Source organism: Macrobrachium nipponense, chromosome 41 (assembly GCF_015104395.2).
Source record: "Macrobrachium nipponense isolate FS-2020 chromosome 41, ASM1510439v2, whole genome shotgun sequence".
NCBI classification, from domain to species: Eukaryota; Metazoa; Arthropoda; class Malacostraca; order Decapoda; family Palaemonidae; genus Macrobrachium; species Macrobrachium nipponense.
This window is the reverse complement of record NC_061102.1, coordinates 31,584,087-31,609,710: the sequence shown is the minus strand read 5'-3', so window position 1 is coordinate 31,609,710 and position 25,624 is coordinate 31,584,087. Positions and strand designations below refer to the sequence as shown.

Genomic DNA, 25,624 nt, shown 5'->3' with positions numbered 1-25,624 from the left:
TTTCTACACCATGCCCTGAAGGAAGCCCACTTCGACTGGTAAACAGCTCTCGAGGACGTTCTCCTAGCATTGGCGATCGCCTTTGCAGCTGCTTTAGAAAACCTCTCGCTCTGGCCAGTTTTTCGATAGTCTGAACGCAGTCAGACCCAGAGCGAAGAGGTTTCGGTGATATCTTGCGAAGGGGGTCTGTCTGTAGTAGATCTTTCCTCCAGGGCAATGTCCTCGGAAAGTCTATGATGAATGACATTACCTCTGTGAACCATCTTTCGCGGGCCATCGGGGCGATCAGGGTCAACCTCGTCCCCTCCGATGCCGCGAACTTCCTTACTACTTCCCCCATGATCTTGAATGGCGGGAAGGCATATAAGTCCAGGTTCGTCCAGTCCCAGAGCAGAGCGTCTATCGCGACTGCTCCCGGATCCAGCACAGGAGAGCAATAAAGAGGCAACCTCTTTGTTCTCGACGTCGCAAATAGGTCGACTAACGGACACCCCCACAGTCTCCAGAGCTCTCGACAGACGTCCTGGTGCAACGTCCATTCCATCGGCAGGATCTGATCTTGTCGGCTGAGAAGGTCTGCTCTGACGTTCTGGACTCCTGCGATAAATCTCGTCAGGATCCTTATCCCGGCTCGCATCTGCCCACAGCAGAATCTCCCTCGCTAAATAAAACAGAGGACGGGAGTGTGGTACCTCCCTGCTTCTTTAGGTACGCCAGGGCTGTGGTGTTGTCCGAGTTGACTTGGACTACTTTCTCTGCAACCTTTTGTTGGAAGAACTGTAGCGCCAGAAAAACCGCCGCTAGTTCCTTTACATTGATGTGCCAGGATACCTGTTCCCCCCTCCAGGTGCCTGACACTTCCTCCCCTCCCAGTGTTGCTCCCCATCCCGACACCGAAGCGTCGGAAAACAACACTAGGTCTGGGCTCAGAAGCTTTAGGGACAACCCCTCTCGAAACTTCCGAGGATCTAACCACCATCTTAGATGGTTCTTCACCGATTTGGTGATGAAAAGGGTCGCATCCAGATCCTCTCTGACTCTCCATTCGTCTGCTAAGAAAAAAACTGGAGAGGTCTGAGGTGTAGTCTTCCCAGGGAAACAAACTTTTCCAGCGAGGAAATGGTTCCCAGCAGACTCATCATTCCCTCGCCGAGCAAGCTTCCTTCCCCAGGAATGCCGAGACTTTCTCTAAGCCTTGCAGCTGTCGTTCCTGGGACGGAAACGCTCGAAAAGCCACTGAATCCATCTGAATCCCCAGATACACGATGGACTGTGTTGGGGTCAGATGCGACTTTTCGAGGTTGACCAGAAGTCCCAGGGACTTCGCCAAGGCCAAAGTGAAGTGAAGGTCCTTCGACACCTTTCTTCTGACGATGCTCTGATCAGCCAATCGTCGAGATACAGGGACACTCTTATTCCTGCAGAATGTAACCATCTCGCTAGTTTTTCATGATCATGGTAAATACCATCGGAGCGTGCTTAAACCGAAACAAAGGGCTCGGAATTGCCAAACTTTGTCCCTTAGCATAAACCTCAGAAACTTTCTTGAAAGAGGGTGGATCGGCACGTGAAAGTACGCGTCCTGTAGGTCCAAGGACACCATCCAGTCGCCCGGTCTTAAGGCTCCTAGAACCGACTGAGGTGTTTCCATCTTGAATTTTTTCTTTTCCACGAAAAGATTCAGGCTGCTTTACGTCCAAGACTGGACGCCACCCCGACGACTGCTTTGGTACCAGGAAAAGTCTGTTGTAGTATCCTGGTGACCCCAGGTCTAAGACCTGCTCCACCGCTCTTTTCATGATCATTTGTTCCAAAAGATCTAAAAGAACCTGATGTTTCTCCCCTTGATATGACGGGGAAAGATCTCTGGGAGTCGTAGACAGAGGAGGAGGGTCCACAAAGGGGATCTTGTACCCCTGTTCCACTATCTTGAGGGACCACGCATCTGTATCTCTCTCTCTCCACGCACCCGCAAAGAACTTTAGCCTGGCTCCGACAGGCATCTGAAGGACTTTCTTTTCACTTAGAGGATTTAGGTTTGAAGGAACCTCTTCCTCTTGCAAGTCCTCTCCCTCGAGGAGCAGCTCTCGAGGGGAGGAGCGCTACGAAAGGGTTAACCTTCCTAGGAGGTCGTCCAGACGACGACGTGGTAGGGACTGCGGGACGTCTTGAAGACTGGGCTAAGAGATCCTGGGTAGCCTTCTCTTGTAGGCTCACAGCCAGGTCCCTTACCATAGCCTGGGGGAAGAGATGGCTCAAAAAGAGGTGCAAAGAGAAGCTCTGCCTTCTGCGATGCGGAAACAGACCTCGCTGTAAAATTGCAGAAAAGCGCTCTCTTCTTGAGGAAAGCAGTGCCGAAATGAGAAACTAACTCTCCGAACCATCCCTGACGGCCTTGTCCATGCATGACAACACATTGGACAGCTCCCCCAGACTCAAAGAATCAGGACTCCTAGATTGAAGATCCAGGACTCCTAGGCACCAGTCTAGGAAGTTAAAGACTTCCAGTCTTTAACAGACCTTTCATGTGATGGTCGATCTCCGTTGGGGTCCATGAAATCTTAGCTGACGATAAACAGTGATCTCTTCTGGGCGTCCACCAGACTAGCAAAGTCCCCTTGTGAAGAAGAAGGGATCTTAACTCCCACTTCAGCCTTGGTCTCATACCAAATGCCGCCTTTCCCACTGAGTCTTGAAGGAGGAAGGGCGAAAGTCGACTTGCCCTGATCCTTCCGACGTTCCATCCAATCCTGCAATTTCTTGAATGCTCTCTTAGTGGACAAGGAAGTCTTCATCTCCACCACTTCCGAAACCTTGCCCGACTTCGAAGACGAAAACTGAGAGGGAGGAGACTTAGGAGCTGCAGGCTGGAACTTCTCGCCAAACAAGGAACGTAAAAGGCGAACCAGCACCTTGTAGTCGGAAACTGATGACTCTGACGGCTGTTCTTCCTCCACTGAGTCCGCCGGACTACTAAACTCTCCTTCCTCCCGAAGAGGCAAAGGAGATTGAACCTCTGTCGAGAGGGCGTGCGCCCAACGGCGGGTCTAGCTTCAACAAAGGCTTTCGAGGAAGACTAATATCAGCCTCTTCAAAGCGACCGACTTCTGTCGATCTCTAGAGCTCGAACCACGACGAGCGTCCTGACCGCGCTGCGCGTCAAGAGAGGTTATTCTTAGTCTCTCTCGAGGAGCGTCCTTACGTCTCACGCTCAAGCGTCCTGCTTTCGCTTTCAAAGCGTCCTTCTGAGCGCTCTCGAAAGCCTTCTCCGCAGGCAAAGCGTCAAGCAAATCAATCCCGACGAGCGTCTTCGCAAAAAGTCCTGCCGAGCGTCATCAAAAGCGTCCTCCCAAGGCGTCCTGTCGAGCGTCCTCAAAGGCGTCCTGACGTGCGGGTGGAGACAGAGACGAACGAGGAGACGGAGAAGGAGACTGCCTCGTCCTCTTGACAGGCAGTCTAGCGTCCTTCCTTCGTTTAGGCTCAACTGCTGCTGGGCGAGTCTTCCGAGCCATCAAGGCCGACAATTGGTCTTGAAGCGACGCAAGAATACTCTTCGTAGGTGAAGAACCGAGAGGAGGTGAAGGCTGCGCCTGCGAGAAGACGAGGGGGCGGGGTTCGGGGGGGGGGGACGCCTCCTTCCTTCTCAAAGGAACAGCAACCTGCCTCTCCGAGGCGCGAGAGAAGCGTTTCAGCGTCGTCCTCGGACGACGTCCTACCTCTCTTCTGTGGAGGAAACGCGTCATAACGACGCAGGCGAAGACCGCAACGAGAGCGGAGAGAGGGGACGTAAAGCGTCCTCCCTAGGAAAAGTCCTTTTCAACGGACGCGAGTCACTCCGGGCGCTCCACCCTTGCGCGGGGAGGGCGCCTCGGAGGACGAAAAATGACAATTTGTCGAAAATTGCATTTTTCCCTAACTATAACAAACCTGAGGTCCTTTAACAATAGGAAGTAGCTAGCGGCAGCTGGAACGGTCGTAAGCTTCGAACAAGGGGAGAACGGTAGTTAACTGCTTGTCCGATTGTCGCGCGCCGCGCGACTGGGAGGTAAATAAATCACTTTGCTTTTGGCCCATGCAAAATACGCAGAGTGAGGCGGTGGCATGAGGGAGGGACTATATGTAAAGGGACCTCAGGTTTGTATAGTTAGGAAAAATGCAATTTTCGACAAATTGTCATTTGTTCCGATACGTAATACAAACCCTCGGTCCTTTAACAATAGGAAGACTCACTTCTTGGTGGGAGGAATCTGAGTCTTTTGATGAACAGACTGGTGTTCGTCCATCCCTGGAATGCCTCCTGGTCGTAAGAGCGAGGGAGGGATCCAAGCCTCTGTCCGATTGATCGGGGTGTGCACCGCAGGATCAATGGTCAGACCTCTGGGCCGAGTACTAGAGAGAGGCAAGCGTATCTCTTTGTACCAGCATTGTAAGAACTTTTTCCTTTACATGAGCAAATGTAAAGTAATGGGTTTGTCTCATGTAGGCATCCACTTTCTCCCCTTGTTAGAGAAAGTGGTGGATATACACTCCTATCTCTATTTAAAGAGATAGGATGGAGCTCTGTTGAATAGCTTACCTGCATCTGACTCCCTTCCAGCAAGGTAACGACCGTATCCCTCTGCCCACAGGTAGAGGTAGAGAAAGATGGTGAAGAGAAGCCAGTCACTCTCTCATTCGCACATTCATTCTCCCAGTCATACCAGAATCGATGCTGTTCTGCTGCTCGTGTGCTGGGTAAGCTTACACAACGTGTTGAGCAGCCACCACAGGTCCCAAGGAAAAAGTATCCAAGGACTTGTGGGCAATATCCCGAAGGTAGAAGGACGTGAAGGTGGTCTGGTTGGCCCAGACACCTGCCTTCAGGACCTGCGCCACGGAGAAGTTCTTACGGAACGCTAAGGAGGGTCCGATACCTCTGACTTCGTGGGCTCTCGGTCGGAGCGTACGGATGTCGTCGCTACCATCAGCCTCGTACGCTCTCCTGATCACCTCACGCAGCCAGAAAGAAAGCGTGTTCTTGGAGACTTCTTTCTTGGTAACCCCAGTGCTAACGAAGAGGCTCGACACTCAGGCCTGAGATGTCGAGTTCTCTTCAGATAGCGCCGTAGCGCCCTCACAGGACAAAGCAGCATCTCATCCGCATCGTTATCGGTGAAGTCCAGAAGGGAGGGGATCGTGAAAGACTCGAACCTGTCGTCAGGGATCGATGGATTCTGAGTCTTAGCTACGAAGTTCGGGACGAAATCGAGCGTCACGGATCCCCAGCCTCTGGTATGTTTAACATCATAAGAAGGCCATGTAGTTCCCCTACTCTCTTCGCCGATGCCAGGGCCAGCAAGAAGAGGGTCTTGAGGGTCAGATCCCTGTCTGACGACTCTCGGAGTGGCTCGAAAGGTCTTCGAGTCAAACTCCTAAGTACGAGAGTCACATCCCACGCAGGGGGCCTGAGTTCCCTGGGTGGGCGGGAAGACCTTTCGAAGCTCCTCATTAGCAAGGAGATCTCGAACGAATTCGAGATGTCCAGTCCCCCTCAGTTTTAGGACGAGAGCCAGGGCGGCTCTATATCCCTTAACGTGGGGTACTGAGAGGAGCTTCTCTCGGCGAAGAAAACACAGAGGAAATCCGCTACCTGCTGAAGAGTGGCTCTGAGAGGAGACAGACCCTGTCTACACACCAACCACAGAAGACGGCCCACTTCCCTGGTACACAGCTGCAGAGGACTGTCGTACGTGTCCAGCCATCTCTGTTCTGCGCTACGAGAAAAGCCTCTCGTTCGCAAGAGATGGTGGATAACAGCAGCCGTGAAGTTGAAGGGACTGGACTGCTTGGTGGTACCGTTCTACGTGTGGCTGGGCTAGAAGGTTGTGCCAAGTGGGTAGCTCTCTCGGTGCGTCCGCAAGAAGAGCCAGCAGGTCCGGATACCAAACGGCTTGCGGCCGTTTGGGAGCACCCCAGGATCATTCTGAGATTGGGAGTGACCAGCGCTCGACTGATCACTTTCCGAATCAGACAGAAGGGAGGAAAGGCGTAAAGCGAAGAGGTTGTCCCATGGGGTGTTGGAGAGCGTCCTCTGCAGCTGCCCATGGGTCCGGCACAGCTGAGAAGAAAACCTGAAGTTTTCTGTTGTGCCGGGTGGCGAACAGGTCTACGACCGGTCGCCCCCACAGGTTGAAGAGCCTTTCCGCCACGTCTTGGTGGTAGAGACCATTCGGTCCCTATCACCTGATCCCGACGGCTGAGCTTGTCTGCTACTACATTCCTCTTGCCTGGAACTGTAGCGTGCTGACAGCTCTAGCGAGTGAGCCGTGGCCCCCTCGTGCACCTGCACCGTCAACTGATGGAGCGGAAGAGACACAGCAGCCCCCCTGCTTGTTGACATATGCACTACTGTGGTGTTGTCGCACATCAACACCCCCACTGAGTGTCCCACCAAGCGGTCCTGAAACTCTTGGAGAGCGTAGAACGCCGCCTGAGTTCCAGGACATTGATGTGAAGGTGCTTTCGTGACGGTCCCACAACACCTGCAGTCAGCAACTCCCCCAGGTGTGCGCCCCATCCCTCGGTCAGATGTGTCTGAGAACAGAAGCATCTCCGGGGGGGGAGTGCGTATGGGCACTCCTCTTAAGATGGTTCTTGTCGTCGAGCCACCAGGCTAGGTCCTGCCTCACCTGACCGTGATAGCCACGGGAAAGTAAGGAGGGTCCTTGGCCTGAGACCAACTCTCCCTTAGCCTCCACTGGAGAGACCGCAGGTGAAGACGCCCGTGAGGGACTAACTTCTCGAGTGACGACAGATGGCCGATCACGACTTGCCATTGCTGTGCTGCCTGTTCCTGCCGAGACAGGAACCGGCCGGCTGCCTCCCTGAATTTGCTGATCCGCAAGTCTGCGGGAAAGACTTGCCCTGCTACCGTGTCTATCAGCATATCCCAGGTACTTCATCTTCTGCTTGGGTTGCGAGATCGGACTTCTCGTAGTTTATCACGATCCCCAGATCGCGACAAAACTTGAGGAGTTCGATCTCTGTCCTGTAGCAACTGCGAGCGGGAGCTCGACCAGGACTAGCCAATCGTCGAGATACCTCAGAAGACGTATCCGTTCGAATGGGCCCAAGCCGACACCAGAGTGAACACTCGTGAACACCTGTGGGGCGGTTGAGAGACCGAAACAAAGTGCCCTGAATTGGTACACCGTCCCGTCGAAGATGAAGCGGAGGTACTTTCTGGAGGACTGATGGATGGGTATTTGAAAATACGCGTCCTTCAAGTCCCACTGAAAGCATGAAATCGTTCCCTGATCGAGTCGAGCACTGAGCGTGCCGACTCCATCGTGAACGCGTCGTGCGAACGAAGCGGTTCAGGGGTAGAGAGGTCTATCACCGGACGCCAGCCCCCCGATGCCTTCCTCCACTAGGAAGAGGCGGCTGTAAAAGCCCGGTGACTGGTCCTCCACGATTTCTACAGCTCGTTTCGCCAGCATGGTCTTGATCTCCTGTCGAAGAGCGTTGTCCTTTGCTGATCCCCGGACATAGGTCTGGGAATGGGAGATGAGATGAGGGGGGGGGAGGGCGAGACTCGAAGGGTAGTAGATATCCCTCCCGAAGGACGTCTACTATCCAGTTCTCAGCGCCGTAGCGCTGCCAAGTCGCCCAATGGCTCGCCAGGCACCCCCCCACTTCCGGCAGCAGGTGAGGGGGAACGCCGTCCCTAGCGTTTCCCACCTCGTTTCGACTTCTTTCCAGCACCCCCTCGGGGAAAGGAGGGCTGGGAGGAGGGCTGGTTGCGGCCTCCTCTAGCAGAAGTTGAAACTACAGGAGTCTTCACACGGGGTTGGACGGTGCAACCGTCTTCGCCGCCGTGGAAGCGCTAGCCAAGCTCTTTGGTTGGCCGCAGTCGCTCGAGATTGCCCAGTAACCTTCGAGAACTGCCTGGTGAACTAAGCGGTCACTCTCGTCAGTGCGCCGCCTTTCCACCGCAGCGTCCACCATCTCTCCAGGAAAGAGAGCTGGGGAACTCCTAAGAGGTCCATTTCGAAGCCCGAGTGCCGCCTCACGCCCGGCCCCCTTGGTCACTCGGGTAAGGACTGCGTCCCTACGTCGAAGAACCAAGTTGGCCCACAGGTTAGCAGTCTGATGGGCGAGGTAAGTGATTGCTCTTCCTCCAGACTGGCACAGTCTCCTAAAAGAAGCGTCGTCTTCGAGAGCAGAGCTCCCAGAGCCGGCCGCTACTTTGGATATTGTGAGGGACCACAAATCCAACCAGGAAAACTGCCTGGAATGCTGCCATAGCGGTAGATTCCCAGGGCAAGTGCCTCCTGCTGCGAGAACCATAGGTTCTCCGACAGGAGCTGCTGCAGGACACACCTGGAGTCAGCCTCGCTAACTCCGGGTTAACCTGTTTCGGCAGTATCGGGTCTTCCGAAGGCACGTGAATCGCCTCTGCCGCTGTAGAGGAGGAGGAAGCAGCTTAGAAGACCGTCCGGACTTTAGCGAGTCCTCCCGTCCTGAGACGAGATTCTCCACCTGATCCAGGACGAGAGTCTGCAAGCTCAGACCGCGGTAACCCCACCATCATTTTGGGTTCCCTCTTGGGACCCCAAAATGATTCGAGCCGGGAAACAGGGCTCTGCCGGTGGTAGCGGCGATCCTTCCGCGAGGTCATTATGCAGACGCATCAGCTTAATGACCTCCGCAAAGTTCCTCTGTATCTCGTGAGTTACAGCGTCTTGTGGAGTAGGACCGTCCAGTCCCTCCAGCAAGAGCATATCCCGCGATACTCCTCCTTCAGAAGGAGGAACAGCGACAGACCCCTGACGGTCGCCTCCAACTACTTGCGCGTACGTTCTGGTCGGTCCTAAAACCGTGCCTGAGCCGTACGGCGTCATAGCTGGGTCGAGCGGCGCACCTCTCGTGATCGCTCACTCGGTTACCTCGCTCCTCCCGGTATAGCCCGAGGAGGTTGAAGGTACGGGAGAGGCAGACCTGACGCTCCCTCCCTCGCTCGCTGGCAGGACCAGCGTTGCGTGGAGGGCTGCTGCTGATCGGTCAAAACCGCGGTGACGGTCGAGCAGCAGGCCTAGCCTTGCCGCTCGCCTGGGGCGATTGGCTCGGCTGAGAACGTCGAGACCGATCCCTAGCGTCAGGCGAGCTGCCGCTGGTCACCGTCTCCGCCCGGTCCCCATCGGAGCGGCGGTACGGGTGACCTGCTAGGCTCTCTGTCGCGTCGAGACCGGCCAGCGTCCTCTCGGCGCGTCAAACCGCTGGTACCAGCCGTGGCTGGTACCGGCGGCTGTGGGGACTCCTTCCTCGCCTCAGCCCGTGGCCGGTCAGCGACCGTCACGTCAGCCCGAGCAGCCAGTTGATCGCTGCGAGAGCGTCCACTGGCCTGGCGAGAGTCGTGTGCACGACTCTCGCCAGTCTTCTGCTCCGCGCCGCTGTCTTGACGGCGAGCGAGCTCGGGCGTCAAAACTTTGGCTGGACGGTCTTCTTTGGAAGAGCGTCCACTCGGTGCTTCTCGCGAACGAGAAGCGGCCGAGACGGAACCTGGTTTAGCGGCAGAACCGCTAGCACCAGGTGAGGACGCACCAGCCGAGGCTGGTGCACCTCTGGTCCCCGTCGACTTCTTCTTTGCAGAAGAAGCGACGGGCCCCGTTCCCGAGGGAACAGGAGGACCAGCAGAAGAGCTCCCCAGCTCGCCTGAGCGAGCCGGGCCCTTAGAAGATCCCGAAGGAGTCTTCTTAGGGGGGGAGGAGGCAACCTTCTTCTTCTTCGGCTGTTTAGCCTTAGAAGTCGAAGGGGAAGGAGAGGCAGCAGACGACGAAGACGACGACGACACCTTCTTCCTCTTCCTCTTCTTCTTCGCCAGGCTCCGCAGAACAGACGTCAGGTCTTCCATCCAGGAGGGAGCCGGGGCAGTTGCCGAAGCAACAGGGCCCGACTGCACCTGTCCGGAAAGACCTGAGACTGTGACAGCACCACCAACAGCAGGAACAACAGGAACAGGTCCGGGAACGGCAGGAACGGCAGGAACATCTGAAAATGAATGAGCAGCAGCCTGATCTGAAAAGGAATGAGCGGCTGGGACAGCAACAGGTACGGCAGGCACGGCAGGTACCCCAGGAGAGCCAGGCGTCCTGTCGGCAGCTACCGTCATCCTCGGCACTGGCGGCAGGTCCAGGGGAGTACTCTTTGGGCAGCGGAAGTCCGGGGTCGGCAATACAAAAAAACCAGGTGGTGGTGGCACCGTCCTCTTTGGCACGGCAGTAATGGGTTTTTGTATAGCAGCCGTGGGTGTCACTGACATTATATGTGGCGTATACACCAGATGCGGTGGCATCTCATATGCTGGTGTCGTTACTGTGGTTGTAGTAGTGGTCACCGCACCATGAGTGACCACTGCCGACCCCGCCAACCGCTGAATCAACCCTTGGATGCTCGGCACTCCCTGCAGTCCCAGCGACTCCCACACCTGTCCCAGGTCGTCCTTCGCTGATGGCACACCTGCGGAAGCAACAGTCGGGTTTAGTTAGAGGGGTTTCTCACGCCTGGGGGGAGAAGAACCCCCCCCAGAGCGGACGGAAGACCCCGAGTACAACTGGACGTCCGGGTAGCGGGCGCCCTCATCCACACTCGACGGATCGAGAGAGGAGAAGGACTCCGCTACCCCCCCCGCAGGGGAAGGCGCGAAACGTGGGGGCTGGCCGGGGGTGGGGGGCAGGAAAGAGGACGAAGTGTCCGTTACCAAAGGAGTCACTGGACTTTCCGATGACTTCTGGGCGGCCTAAGTCTCTTCCTGCCCTCGTACAGCACCCACTAGGCTGCCTCGGACCAATTCATACATATTACACAGGGCTCGTTGCGGGAGCACTCTCGCCCCCCGACAACGAGTACAAACCTCGTGAGGATCTACATCGACAAACGATCTAAATCCCCCACATCTACGCCCCTCCAGCCCGGGACACACTCTACGGGCGACCGGAGGGCGTGGTGATATCTCCATTTCTTCTTCACTCATTGCAAAGATCAATAAAAGAAATGCACAAGTACTTACAATCACTCTGATTTATACAGAAAGAGAGGGCAAATACTCAAACTCAAAGCAAACGACAAAGCGGGCAGAGCGATGACGAGCACGTCCTTCCCACACACGGCCGAAAGCAAAAGTGATTTGTTTACCTCCCAGTCGCGCGGCGCGCGACGATCGGACAAGCAGTTAACTACCGTTCTCCCCTTGTTCGAAGCTTACGACCGTTCCAGCTGCCGCTAGCTACTTCCTATTGTTAAAGGACCGAGGGTTTGTATTACGTATCGGAACAAACAGTCCTTAAGGATGCGAGCCTGAGCACGCTCCTTGGCAGCCTGGGAAGCAGCAACAGGTCCTGCCGAAGCGGGACGCCAGATCGGTGGGGAGCCCCCGTAACCCTCTTGCGGCTTTCGACATGCCCACTCCTGAGGTCTGGGAGTCCGACAGAGGTCTAGGCCTAGAGGCATTATGGGGCCGATCTTGACGCCCCCTCCACAAACACTAGGGGCACGATCACACACTTTACTCGAGCCGTTTTCAAGGGCCAACACTTTGGACTCTAGAGTGCGTAACGACTCTAGAATCAGAGAAAGAAATGGGCAAAATTACCTTCTCCAGACACAGAACTAGGGCCCTCACAACGGCAAACAAAGGATAGGCTTAGGTGAAGCAAATTCTACTGGTGTAAATATAGGCGAAATGTTACTTCCCTTACCTTTCGTAGAACCGCTCTTAGAGGAAAGACCTCCTAATCCTACGCGCTCCAACTTGCGCCGATAGGATTCATACACCTTCCATTCATCCTCAGTCAAACTTTTTGCATTCAATGCAACGATCAACTAGCAAAACAAACATGCCCCTACACCCCATACATACTGTGTGGGGGCTACCGATGATTTCGGTAGCCTCACCTTGCAATCACTCCTCACACACACTCTGAAGCTCACTGAACTTGATCCCGACATCACGTTCATAAAAAAGCCAATCCAAAATCCAAAAACAGTCCACTATCGCGTATGCCAATCCAACAATCCAGAGTCAAAACCAAAAGTCAATCCAGATACTTATAACGAGTCAAATCCAAAAATCCTGGGCGGAGGTCTGTAAACAGGTGTTTACCGACCGGCGACAGAAAAAATATGAATAGAAAATGGGAATGGTTCCTGATATCCGCTCCCCAGCGGCGGGAATGGGTACTACCACTGGCCGCCCACTGCGTGTGCCGCGAGTTTTGAAATTCTGTCGGACTTCGGAGAATACAGCTATATATATATCTGCCAAGTAAGTCTCATGAACAAATTACCTTGCAAGAAACATAACCGCGGATACGACATCCACTAGGGATTGGGGCGTCCAATGTATTTCGCCGTGTTTAGTACTAGGCCCTGGGGGTTAGTTACAGTCATCCGAATAAATATTAGGTACTTAAAATTCTTGTTCAGTAGGTAAAACTGCATAGAAAAACCGTAACTGCCATTGTCTGGGCCGCTGCGGATAGGTACCCTAGATCTAGGGTACCTAGTGCTGGGAAGGCTGGGAAAGATGGTGGATTGTCTGTGGTTAGACCGGCCAGCCACACGATTGCCGCCATATTGGATTTCAAAACTGCTTTGAAAACATTTTGCGAAGAGCTCACATGCTTAGTATTTTAGTTCGCATGGGGCTTTCATAGCCTAGTAGGCCTATATCACATTATGTTGACAAAACTTCAATCTTTTGAATGGTATGATGCTTAAAGTTGTAATTGTATTCTTGTTTCACCAATTAAATATCGAGTGAATAAGGCCTGGCCAGCGCGATGACAATGGATCGTCTGCGGTTGTTTACCCTAGTAGAGTTCTCGAGCTGCTGCTCTAACCACCGATGACTCATGACTGGTGCCCATTTCCAGTGTCACGACATGTTAAAGTATTTTACGAAGGGTGGATCCACACGGGGTGAAAACTGGATCAGCTAGTCCAGTCGGTTGCTTCACTGAAATTTCCAAAAAGCCTAACCAGTGGACTGGTTTAGGTAGTACCTAGGTAGTAGCTATACCTAGGCTAGTAAAATGATTAGGTTATCCTGCCTTCACAAACGTCACAGCCTACGGCAGTTCACTAGCCTAAATGGGAACCTGGATTATACCTAGCTACTAAGGGTAGGTACCTACCGACAACTCTAAACCTTGCCTTTCACTTACACAGCATCGCCCTCCTTATTTCTGTCTGCTCTGTCGGGCCTGAATCTTCCCGAATTTTGCAGCACCATTTCTGGAGTCGTGTTCTATGGCAACGTTAATTGGATGAATTCATTCCTCAACACCATTCAACACATCAGAAACGTAAACAAAACTCAGCTGAAAAAGCGCGCCAACGTAGTTATTTTCACCGTTACTAGGATTTACTATTCAGTTAAATGTAGTTTCAGTCCTTTGCTATTATTTTCATTGCATACGTATAATTTTAGTATTTTTCCAAAGCAAAAACTAAAATGTTTACATGGAAACTTTTAAAACTCAGATAAGAATATATAAGAAAAAATAATGTAGGTGAAACTAATTATCTTCTTCTTGCTAGGATAGTTACGAGAAAAATATTTTAAGTAACTTTTAACAATTGATTATGGTAAACATTTGGAATGCCATATGTAAGAATAGAAAACAAAATCAATACTTATGGAATTAGCAAGCAATAGCTGAACACAAAAATTAAATGGAAGACATTCTACTAAGATACCTGACGAATCTAACTTTAAAACATAATGTATTCTTTCCGATACTTTAGAAGATTGTACCATACATAGCGTGTACTAACTTAAATTAAATCAAAATTAAGCCTACTGCAGTAATACTCGTATTATAATAAGATCAAAATCCAAATTAAGAAAATCAGACTAAATAAAGCATTAGGTCCCGAAGGGAAGCCAACTCTCCTTAAAACTTCAGATTCAGAGTATACTAGAATTACACAAGAATTGGCAGAATGTCTCATCAACAAGCTAATAAAAAGGGAATACACAGGAAGGTTGGTATAAGTCTTAGACTCCTCTCACTCTAAGGAAATTAAATCTTACCCTTATGGAATAATGGCAAAAACAAACGTATCATATATACATTAACAATAAGGAAAAGAAACTCATTAGAATATCGAGAGAGGAGATCAAGCAAGAGGATGAATAGCTAGAATAAAAACATTTTATTCGTATTGATGCGGGTGAAGATCGGTAATAATGTACAACACAAGGGCAAATTACTATGTAATGTTGAATGATAGAAAGAGATATCATTGAGGAGAAACAGAATGTAGTTTGTTTGGTGCAGAAACAGAACACAGCCAATTCCCCGCTTTACTGTGGTGGAAAAGTAAATGGGGAGAGAAAAGGGAATTTGCAACAAAAATAGGCTACAAAACTTGTTGCTAATCTCTCGGAACGTCCTCTCAAATTCTTGATAATATTGTTTGTGGACTGATCTTAATTTGTTAACAATTTCTTCACACTTGTTAAAACAGCCAGGCCGAAAAGTGAATATAACGAAACAAGTTGTCAGCTGTTAATATTCAATCATCTTAAGTTAACCAAACCCGAGCACTAGTATGGAAGAGGTTCCTTGTAGTCACGATACAAGATGACAATCAACCAAGCTCGAAATAACATCTAAAGTGTAGTGCAACGCCCTCGCTCAATAAGGTCGTCATTACGAGAGAGAGCGAAAGAGACGGAGTGAGTTCAAGGTTGTAGTAGCTCAGTCTTCGTCTGGGCATCTTGGAGGGAAACGTGGTTTGGTTTCTTTAGTTCGCCCATTTCAGCTAATACTGTCGTGAACCCAAATTCGACTCCTGTTGTACTAAAATGTACTACTACGACTGCAATCTCGTCACATTAGCAAGAGACGGCGAAGGCACCAGAAGTGGAATTACGTGTGATTACTTAATTGTTTCTCTCTAAGGAGGTAGGTATTTATATTTGAATGGGCTTTATTTACATTTCTAACGCCGTGTGACACAAAGGGTTTCTGTGAAATTCCGCCACTCGTGTCTTTCTTGTGCTTTGTCTTCCACAAATCTCCACTCATCTTTAGTCTCCCTTCTAATAATTCCTATCCAAATTGGTTTGGAACTCCCAACTTTTCTGGCGCCCACACCAGCCCAGCTGAAACTGCTACGTACTGTTCATCATGGGGTGGTGCTAAGGACAGGGCCAGCAAGCCCTCTCCGGTCCCTTTCGTCATTACCTTATGAACTTGCATAATTTACCCAAGAGTATAATTTCCCCTATCGTACTTACGATGTATTCTTCGTAACCCTTAGTCCCAAATCGACCAAATATCTTCGGAACGTTTTCATCGTCATATCAAGATTAACATCCGCATCACTATCTATAAACTCCTTTACTTATTTAAGACGTCATTTAAAGTTTGACATTTGAAAACAATCCGTGTTTTTTTTAAAGTCTTGGATGACAGACTTGCTGCTAGGTCCATGACCTCGCTTCAAATACTTTCATTGAAATATTATTTGATTTTTCCAGAAAGTTGGCGAAATAATCAAAATAACAAGGTGTTTCTCGGAGAATTCTATAAAGCTCATTTTTCGATGTAAGAAATCAACTCCAAATGTATTTCTGTCTCTTCTGAATATTTCATCTAAACAAACGTCAGCTTTCGCCATAGGTTACTAAGTAAACATTGCTTCGTAGTTGTGCCCTCAGTTTTACGGAAAAGATAATATAAAGGTGTAGCGACTTGTATAGCACTTGGTCCATGTTTACTCTTACTTTAAGCTGGCCTTGTGCCAGCACGGTCTTTCACTCCCACGAGCCGCCAGCAGTCTTCAAGTATATAAACAATTAATTCACTTACATGAGAGTCAGAGTCAGACAGCAATCATCTGATAATAAGAAAAGTTTTAAATAGGTTTCCTCTGTTGTCTGAAGAATGGCACTTACGGTGGTTACTTTGCTATCAGTCTGAAAGTTAAAATGGAAATAGGAGTGATTTGAATATGCCAAGAACAGAATAAAGAGGCAGATGGAAAATTACAAGGTTTGGCAATCGAAAGAATACGTTGGTAGATGCCTGGCTGTCAGTTTAATAACCTTGCTTTTGTTACTAGGGAAGTCAACGTGAATGAAGCCTTCAATTTGTTTCAGTCCCTTACAAGTTATAAAACATTTTGGGATTACGATACGAGGTGTAACAGTAGCAGTAAATAAGGTCTATAGACCTGGCCAACAATGATGTTGCTCTCGTGACAAAGCGAATAGCGCTGTGACTCTGTTAATTGTGGAATACGACCTGGTCATTGAAATAAGGTTGCCTGAGGACTTGCCACCACGCCTTCTGTTAAGGTCAAGATACTACGAATGGAAGTTGGGGATTGGTCCTCCTCTTAGAAATGAGGAGGCGAGGACTTGAGGACCGGAACCTCTCGTGGAAATGAAGTAGGGAGTATCTACTGTAATCATGATCTAAAAGAGGAAATGACACTTGATGATACTGAAATTATTCTTAGAAACATCGTGTACACACACACATACACACATGCTTATACATATGTACATTTATATATGTCAGCAATGTCACCAAACAGCACGTGACAAATAGACAAATATGTACGTAAATAGCCACATGAAAGGTGAAAAATTAAAGACCAGGCACCAAGCACTTTGGTGTATTGCGTACACTTCTTCGGGGGTACAAACATGTATATATATATATATATATATATATAGAGATAATATATATATATATATATATATATATATATATATATATATATATATTATAATTATATTCTGTATGAATATGCATGTGTGTAAATATATATATGAATTTTTATCACATCACCGTGATTCATATACATGTATCAAGCTACAAATGCCCTTTAATATCCTATTCGCTCTACCTCGGAAATTAATATATTTTCATATACTATCTTAACCGAAAGGGAATTTTTTAGTTGATAATAACTTCTTCCTTTCATGGGTTCGAACCAGAGCCCAGCGGACAGAGGAGAAATCAGGAATTCAGTGACGTTATCGATAACGTCACTGAAGTCTTGATTTCTCTTTTGTCTGCTTGGCTCTGGTTCGAACCCACGAAAGGAAGAAATTATTATCAACTAAAAATTCCCTTTCGGTTAAGATATATGAAAATATATTAATTCCGAGGTAGAGCGAATAGGATATTAAAGGACATTTTTAGCTTGATGCACACACACACACATATATATATATATATATATATATATATATATATATATATATATATATATATATATATATATATATATGCTTATGAATGCGTGTAAACAAACGCTTCTATCACTACCAGTGTCTACAGTACCAATGTCAATGAATAATTCAAACCCACAAATTTACACGCAGAAATTACATTTTATTTCACTAACAAGTGGTGATGAGGTAATGATCCAACCCTATTCATGAGCATCCTGTGGTTGCCTTTCGGCTGTTGGAAGAAATCTTGAAGTCTCTCTCTCTCTCTCTCTCTCTCTCTCTCTCTCTCTCTCTCTCTCTCTCTCTCTCTCTCCTCGTATGAGAGTGATACATGAACTCTTGAAACAGCAAGAACTTATTGAATGGCTGGAAAGTAGAGGTGTGAAATTAATTATGTTTATTCTAATTTATGTAACTAGTCTCACTTTATTTTCCCCTTACCCACATAGATTGTGAAGAGGTGACATTGTCTTGCTCGTTTTCATTTCATTGGAAGTCGGAAGTATTTCAAATACGTTTATGGAGAAGTCGGAAACTTTTGTTTACGGTAAAAATACTTCAGATTATTTTGTTCCGCCATCATTGGAACGCAGACTGTAGACGTCACTAGATCTAAAGAATTTATTGTTTCCGCTGTCTTTTAACGTCGCCGGATGATAACCTAATAGGCCACCTTCCATAAGTTCCATTTCAATGGGGAACTTCCGCTATCGTTTACGGTGAGTGACATTGCCTCAAAGTGATGTGGGCTGCTTGCTTTGCAGAGTTTGAGCGTTCACACTATCGAAATGCCACGTTGTCTCACGCCCCTGGATCAGAAGTCTTTCGTAAAATTTCCATGTGGTTTTCGGTTGTAGTCTTACTGATTTATTAACTGCTTTCTCTTGAAGGATGCTTTTCTAAAATCCAAGAGGATAGAGATTCAGCAGAGGTGTTGCAGATTTCATTATTTGTCACGAGAGCTTGTATGCCAAGATTGCCAACAGCTTCTTACGATCATAGGGCAAGTTCACTGATAAGACTTAAGAGAACCGCGGATTAAAGTTCCGGGGTGTGAGACTTTTACGCTGATCATGGACAAGTATGAAATTTAATATATGGGATAAAGAACAGAATGCGCAATGATAAAATATTTTAATTTTCTATTAAAACCAAGAAAGCTTTCGCAAATTATAAGAAATAACCTGGCCTACTAAAAGTTTTCTCATGAAAATGACTCAGTTTCCTTTCAGTAGATGAGAGCAGAAAGCGATGCAAACAGGAGCGGTCTTGAAGCAGTTGAAACTGACTTAAATAAGGGATCCACTTTCAGATGCACTGTAAAGATCAAGGATGATCCATACCAAGTGCTTTTACGTTTATTTGTGCATCGTCGCATTTTGTACCCCGACGATGCGGAAGCGCTTGGCACTGGTTTTATGACTGTTATTTTTCTGTGGTTTCCGCTCATCATAAATCACGTGGATCTCCTGTGACCTTCTGAGCTTTTATATATATATATATATAGTATATATATATATATATATATAATATATATATATATATATATATATATATTTATATATATATATATATATATATTTATATACATATATATATATATATATATATATATATATATATATATATATATATATATATGTGTGTGTGTATGTATATATATATATATATATGTGTGTGTGTGTGTGTGTGTGTGTGTGTGTGTGTGGTTTGCATTTACATAAAAGGTTTGGTTGGTTTCCAATTCAAAAACCACAGTTTTGTTTACACTTGGATATAACCTTTTTTTGTGTGTCGAAAATAACGACAGTCATTCATTGTTTAGAAATACCAGCTTTGTACTAGTCCAATACAGGACATTTTGTTGTAAAGTATTCAGATTCAGACATCATTTTCACTAACCTTTCAATGTGGCGAGACAAGGAAACGTTATACTATTTTCTTGTCAGATAACTATTCGATTTTGTTCATAATTTATTTTATTACGTTCTTTCCTTTTACTGAACATATCTTACAATACTCTTGTTTTTATTAACTCACACTTATGTTGAAATAGATCATCTTTCTAAAAGTTATATGCTACATCAGGGTTTTATGTGTAAAGTTTACAAACGCATAATCCCGCAAGTGAGTAAACGCTTTAGACGATTCGCTTTTTATCTCTGATTTAAAACAAAATCCCATTTGGGTCACCAGGGGGAAGGGAGGGGTAAGGGCAGTTGCTGGAGTTCATCACTGCACAAAAAACATCTTTGTTTTGTGCAAACAAGATTTACGAAAGCCACCCGTTGGACGTTAAGAGAATGCTTTCAACTCTTAGACTCTTGCACGATTGAAGCTTTGGGTAAATGCTCTTAAAATCGGATTAAGTCATGCTCGGATCCAAGGAGTGCGGTGTGTTATGTATCGTGCAGAGAAGATAAACAGCGAACCTAATTATACCGAAGGAAACATATTGACGTCACGAGTGCCAGGGCTGTAATATCCTGTAGACCGAGCTGGGTATTTCTTGCGTGTTGTCATTCTGTCAGTAGCCTTAATTAAGTGGTCCGAGTTACACCCCAGCTGTTATGCGCTTCGAAGTCAGCCTTCTCTTTAGCTACAACTTTTTTTCCGAACGATGCAGGTACTTGTGCATAAGTGTACTTCTGTTTTTTTATTTTTTATTAAGATAATATTAATTGATGATGGCCTGTCGGCTCAAAAATTATGCGTTCTTTCGTAAAACGACAGTGGCTCTGCTGTTAAACTGGTGATTTGGCAATTCGTGAAGTATTATTTATTTATTTATTTATTTTTTATTTATTTATCTATATTTTGTAAACGGAAGTAAGGCGTTTCAAAAGGGGCATTGAGAGCCAAATCTGAATTATTACCATATTGGTGGAAACCACTTTAAAGATCCTGTGTGCTTCCAGGTCGCCTTTGTTCACTGAAAACCAGCGTAGCTAAATCAAAAGTCGTCAACGATCATGATCCTAAGTTCTGCATTGTGTCGTTGTAAATCATAGTTTTCACCAGTGTGTTGCTGTCTGTTGGCACTACTCACTTGACATCGGTAGTCAGAGCGTCGCAGCTCTAAAAGATCTTGCACGAGTTTCATTAAAACAATTAGGAGCTGCATATCTCTACAGATGGACGGAGTAAGGGCGCCGCTTTGGTTATTTCCGTTGGCGTATTCCTTCTCACTAATCTCATCTGATTGTTAAGGCCTCACTGCAGTAAAGGTGGCCATTAGCATTGTTCTTGTTTAAGAATATGTTCTTTTTCAACGCTTAAAGAACACCCTTTTCTCTGGTATTTATCGTTCATGATGCGACTGATAAACAAGCGTTATAGTGTACAAAGAAATATCTTCAACTCCCAAAACATTCCTAGTGAATTTACAAACCTTATGTAAACGCGCATATATACATACACACACGCACACACATGTTTATATACTGATATATATATGAATATATATATATATATATATATATATATATATATATATATATATATATATATATATATATATATATATCACGTGTATGCGCGCGCTTATACCAGTATCTTATCTTAATTGTAAGATCACATTATTTTGCTAATATGATATCGGCGGGACCAGAGCTTCTGGCGCGTTGTAAACCTCTGGCACTTTGTAAATCTAGTCCGAAAAAAGCTGCAGATGATAATTATACTAATCAATGCACAATTACAATGGAATGTCCTCGGTATAAGGAGCAGCCATCTTAAGTGACGATTTGTCCAGTAGCCTTGGGCTGACATTTTGCTTGTTTCTGCGAGATTTCTCTTAGTAATTTTGACACAAAACATGTAGCAATTATTTTGCATTATAGAATCAGATAACATGAAATGAAGATTGATGTTAGACCTTTTAGGTTTATTTATGTAATAAGTTAATCTAATACGGCCTTGAGATAAGCACAAGATTGAAGAAGCCGTTCTCCGTTCTTAGTACTAGGAGCTGAGGGATAGATGTTCAAGTTTTCTAGGAAATAATGTAACCAATTTCTTAGTCCTAAGTGTTAACGTATAAATGTTAACTTTCCGTCGTTCGTTTTATTTCAAACATTGTTCAAAACGGGAATCTTTCATTTGTGACTAACCAGATCTGTATTTATTCAACTAGCCCATTTATGTTGGGGCATGTTATTCAAAGAGCTCGGATAAACGATCTGGAGTTGTCGATGATATCGATACGTTCCATTAAAATGTCCTAAGCAGGAAATTAAGTAATTGTAGACTGTTGACTGAAGTGGTCATTGAATTGAATTGAAATGAATATAGAATTAAGGCCAAATGCTAAGTACTGGGACCTATGAGACTATTCAACGCTGAAACGGAAATTGATAGTAAAAGGTTTGAAAGGTGTAACAGGAGGAAAACCTCGCAGTTGCACTATGTATCATTTGTTAGGAGAGGGTGGACAATAAACTGGAAGGAAGAGAATACGAAAGGAGGTACTACAGTAAAAGGAACGAAAGGGGTTGCAACTAGGGGCCAAAGGCACGCTGCAAAGAACCTTAAGGAACGCTACAGTGCACTGCATGAGGTTCACTGACGTCACTACTTCCCTACAGGGCCGAAGTGGTTATGGTTGCAATATACATACATACACACACACACACACACACACACACACACACACATATATATATATATATATATATATATATATATATATATATATATAGTTAATAGATCTATGTAGAGGAATCACAAAAGTTTTGCGTGATGTCAGATTTGCAGGTTTGCCACAAGGAGCGAACGAATCTGCATATATATATATATACAATATATATATATATATATATATATATATATATATAATATATATATATATATATACATACATACTGCATATATATGTGTGTCAACCATTCCGTATACTTCATTCGTAATCTCTTTTTATTCCAGTAGCTTTGCACCATCTCATTTCATGAAATATAACAAACCCTTCAAAATAGACTCACACATACACCTATCTTGTCAGTTTCCCAAGTAATACGCTTTGCACTTCATAATAAAGACTGGATCACAACAAATTAACTTTTGCATAGTTCTCTAATAAGTTTTTGAGGGTCTGTTAATGATACATACAGCTTTTAGATGGCTTTGTCTGTCTGTAAATTGGTATGTTGATCATCGCCCTCAATCATCACCAAATTGCAGCCTTCTAGCCTCATTAGTTTTTATCTGATTTAAGGTTAACAATGGATCGTGTGTTCATGCACCGCCATAGGTGCCAACCGCCGACGCATCTTCACTTGACCTCATTTGGGAGCAACTGAGCGCTGGCCGGTCGTAGCTCAGAGTTTCATACTGCAGTACATCAAGAAATTCGTGCAGCATTACACGCTATACTGAAAACCCGATTTCCCATTCTTTCACTTATTTCCCTTTATTAACAACCTCATCGCACAAGTTGCAGAACAAACACTTGAGACCCATATCTTTTTCCATATCTGTCCTTCTGTTACCGGCCTTAGATTCTCATTCATAATCATATACATTTTTCTCAGGTATATTGAGTCACGTACTATATCCTTAATTCCTAATCAACTCTCACCTCCTTTCTCATCATCCTTTCGGAGCCTTTCCTGTATCCAGATATGCCCCATACATCCTGGCCAGCCAGCCACTCAGATTCACCATCACCAAGATACAAAACCATCACATTTATAGTAATACTAATTTCTGTCATCCTTAAAGTATCATACCCTTAACTTAATTTCCCACCATTCATTCTCAACACTCCTGCATCTACAGTCACTCCTGTATCATTCAAATCTGCACTCCTGAATCATTCACACCTGTCTCCTTTTGTTTTCTAACTCCACATTCAACAGCTTGAAACATACTCATCATCGGCATTGGCATGTAATCTCTTTAGATCATCTCTCCGCTTACAGCAGTTATCACAATGACCATTCGCTACCATTCTCTCTATATTTATGTAAGTCTGGATGCAACTTCATTTTCCGCAATAAACTTTTGCTCCGACTTATCTTTTAATTTTCAGCACATCTATAATCTAATTTTCATTTTTTTCATGTACTTTGTCTTAACTGCCATATTTATTCTCTTGTATAATTATGCATCATGCCTCAGACATTCTTTTTGATGCTTCGTGGAAATTCTAACAGTTGTTGGCAACTCGAAAGTCATTGGGCAGCCACTCTCGTTATTGTATCCTGTTGAACTAAGCGCTAAAAAACTACTTGATTTTGAGTTTTTTTTTTTTTGGACAAGGATTGATAGTGCTGTTTTGTTATTTAGTCTGATTCTAAGCACTGATAGCAGCTATGTCAGAATCAGGTTGTAGCATTGCTTTTTACGTGAAACACAAGTATATCCCTGTCATTATTTCAAAGAGACAAAAGTCCGCAGTTCAAATAAGAATTACCTTTACATTGATGGAAAATTGTTCTTTATCTTTTTAAGTCAGTTCCAATTCCAACGTTTCTTATCTTAATTGTGTTGGATATCCCATCATCAACCTTCTTCATATTTACAAAGTGCTGTTAAGAGATCCTGCAGTGGCTGGTGAAATAATTTAAGAGGATAAAGCTGAAAGCGAATGCGAGTAAGAGCAAGATTTAAAATGGACAAATGGAAGCTATATGAATGAAGGAGGAATGGAAGGGGATGATTCACGGAGAGAGTCGGAAGTAAAACTATTGGACATTAATCAAATGAGAGATGAGGCGAATCACAGCAGCACCGGTGAACCTAGAAATATTTTGGGGAGAGGCACAAGTGTGGAAACAAAAGGTGGAACGTGTGAAGGGATTGTTAAGCCTAATCTTCTTCATGGACGTCTTTTGTGAAAGATAACCCCTCTGTGACATGAAGGAAAATTAGCATTTGAGATCCAGTTCTGAAAAGAGTGACGTGAATATTGTTCTTTGACATGAAACTCTTCTACTAGTCTCCTGCTTGTCTATGTTGTTTTGTTGCAACAATGTCTTGTTCCTAGTCTGCATTCTACAGAAATAAAACTTCATTTCATAGAACATGAAAATCTGTTTAAAGAAGAGTTTCTTTTTGCTATTAGCAAGAAAATTAGCGAAGAGATCACACGAAGGCTCCTAAAAAAAAGTGAAGTACAGGCGAACAAGACGATGTCGTCACTGCACATAACTGTAACTGTTTAAAGTTGAAAGAAAATGACTGGTTTCCTAAATTCTGCCCTAAAGTACGATAAAAATGGATTCTTTTTGCAGGGTTAAACCACCGTGGAAATTCCTCTTGTCCCGTAGTTTGTGTAATTACTTATTCATGCACCATGAAGACGCCTTTGTGTTTTGCATGTGAATCATTAATGCCATAGCCTTTGGTCCACTGAATTCATTTGTATTCAAATAAGCAGTTTTGCTTCGTGAGAAAATTTGTGAAACTTCTTACTGATTCTAAACTTAGAATTTCGTGTGGAATTCCGACGAAAATTTGTAATTCATGAATAGGAGAGACAGATGGGAAGAATGTGTATCTTTAAGCTTGGAGTTTTGTGTAGTATTGGCCTTGTGCTTACACTTGGTCTTATATATATAGATATATATACTATATATATATATATATATATATATATATATATATATTTATAATATATGATATACACACACACATATATACATATTTTCACGATTAATGTTACCACATGTTGATCGGTCATTCCCATGGGTTTGGAAAGAAAGATTAATGTATGGTAAACTATTAAGGAGGCATCCCCTTTCGGGGCTAGTGCTATCATTGCACCTCAAGCGGTACGCAGGCATTACTCAAGGTTCTTTGCGGTGTCCCTTCGGCCCGTAGCTGCAACCCCATTTATTCATTTTACTGTACCTCCATTCATATTCTCTTTCTTCCATCTTACTGTCCACTCTTGATTCATAGTGCTACTGCGAGGTTTCCTCCTGTTACACCTTTCAAACCTTTTCACTGTCCATTTCCGTTTCAGCGCTGAATGGCCTTAGTTGCCCCAGTGCTTGGCATGTATGCCAAATGTCTATAAATTAATCAATTAAGGAGGCAGTGAAATAAGGTAACTTATACCTTCTATTCCAACAGGCTCATATGACTCTCACTCACTTGCTGTATTAACTAGCATAAGGTCTTCCTGAAGCGAATTTCCATTCCCGTGACTCGTGTTAGTCTGTATCAAATTTTCCGTAATGGTGACAGATTGTTACGTGCTAATTGTCCCTAACTTTGATTTGGAGTCTTCTTAAGGATGTCATGCAATCAGAACTTCAAAAAATTCAGTGGAAGATGCAATACAATACTATCCTTAAACAATTCACCGTATCTCTCTTCTTTCTGAAATTCTTATTATCATTGTAATTTCTTTCAGATGAACACCACAATCTTTGACAATTTGAA

The 25,624-nt window shown here is 45.5% G+C and overlaps 2 protein-coding genes across 3 annotated transcripts in view; one reads left to right on the top strand and one right to left on the bottom strand.

The window, feature by feature from the left end:
* The window catches only part of LOC135212653 (DNA polymerase epsilon catalytic subunit A-like), a 186,244-nt gene extending 172,881 nt beyond the window's left edge, over window positions 1-13,363 (bottom strand). The window contains exon 1 of the mRNA XM_064246280.1: window positions 13,203-13,363. Coding sequence (XP_064102350.1) covers window positions 13,203-13,270 — 68 coding nt within the window. The 5' untranslated portion in view covers window positions 13,271-13,363. The remainder of the gene's footprint in view (window positions 1-13,202) is intronic.
* Window positions 13,364-14,699: 1,336 nt separating this feature from the next.
* The window catches only part of LOC135212652 (E3 ubiquitin-protein ligase rnf168-like), a 20,144-nt gene continuing 9,219 nt past the window's right edge, over window positions 14,700-25,624 (top strand). Inside the window, exon 1 of one of the 2 annotated variants that reach the window (XM_064246279.1) lies at window positions 14,700-14,951. Coding sequence is in view for 1 of the 2 variants with exons in the window: in XM_064246278.1 (XP_064102348.1) it covers window positions 19,857-19,862 (6 nt within the window). In the remaining variant the exon portion in view is untranslated. Of the gene's footprint in view, window positions 14,952-19,705; window positions 19,863-25,624 lie in introns of those variants that run through there. The other variant, XM_064246278.1, reaches the window with a different exon arrangement.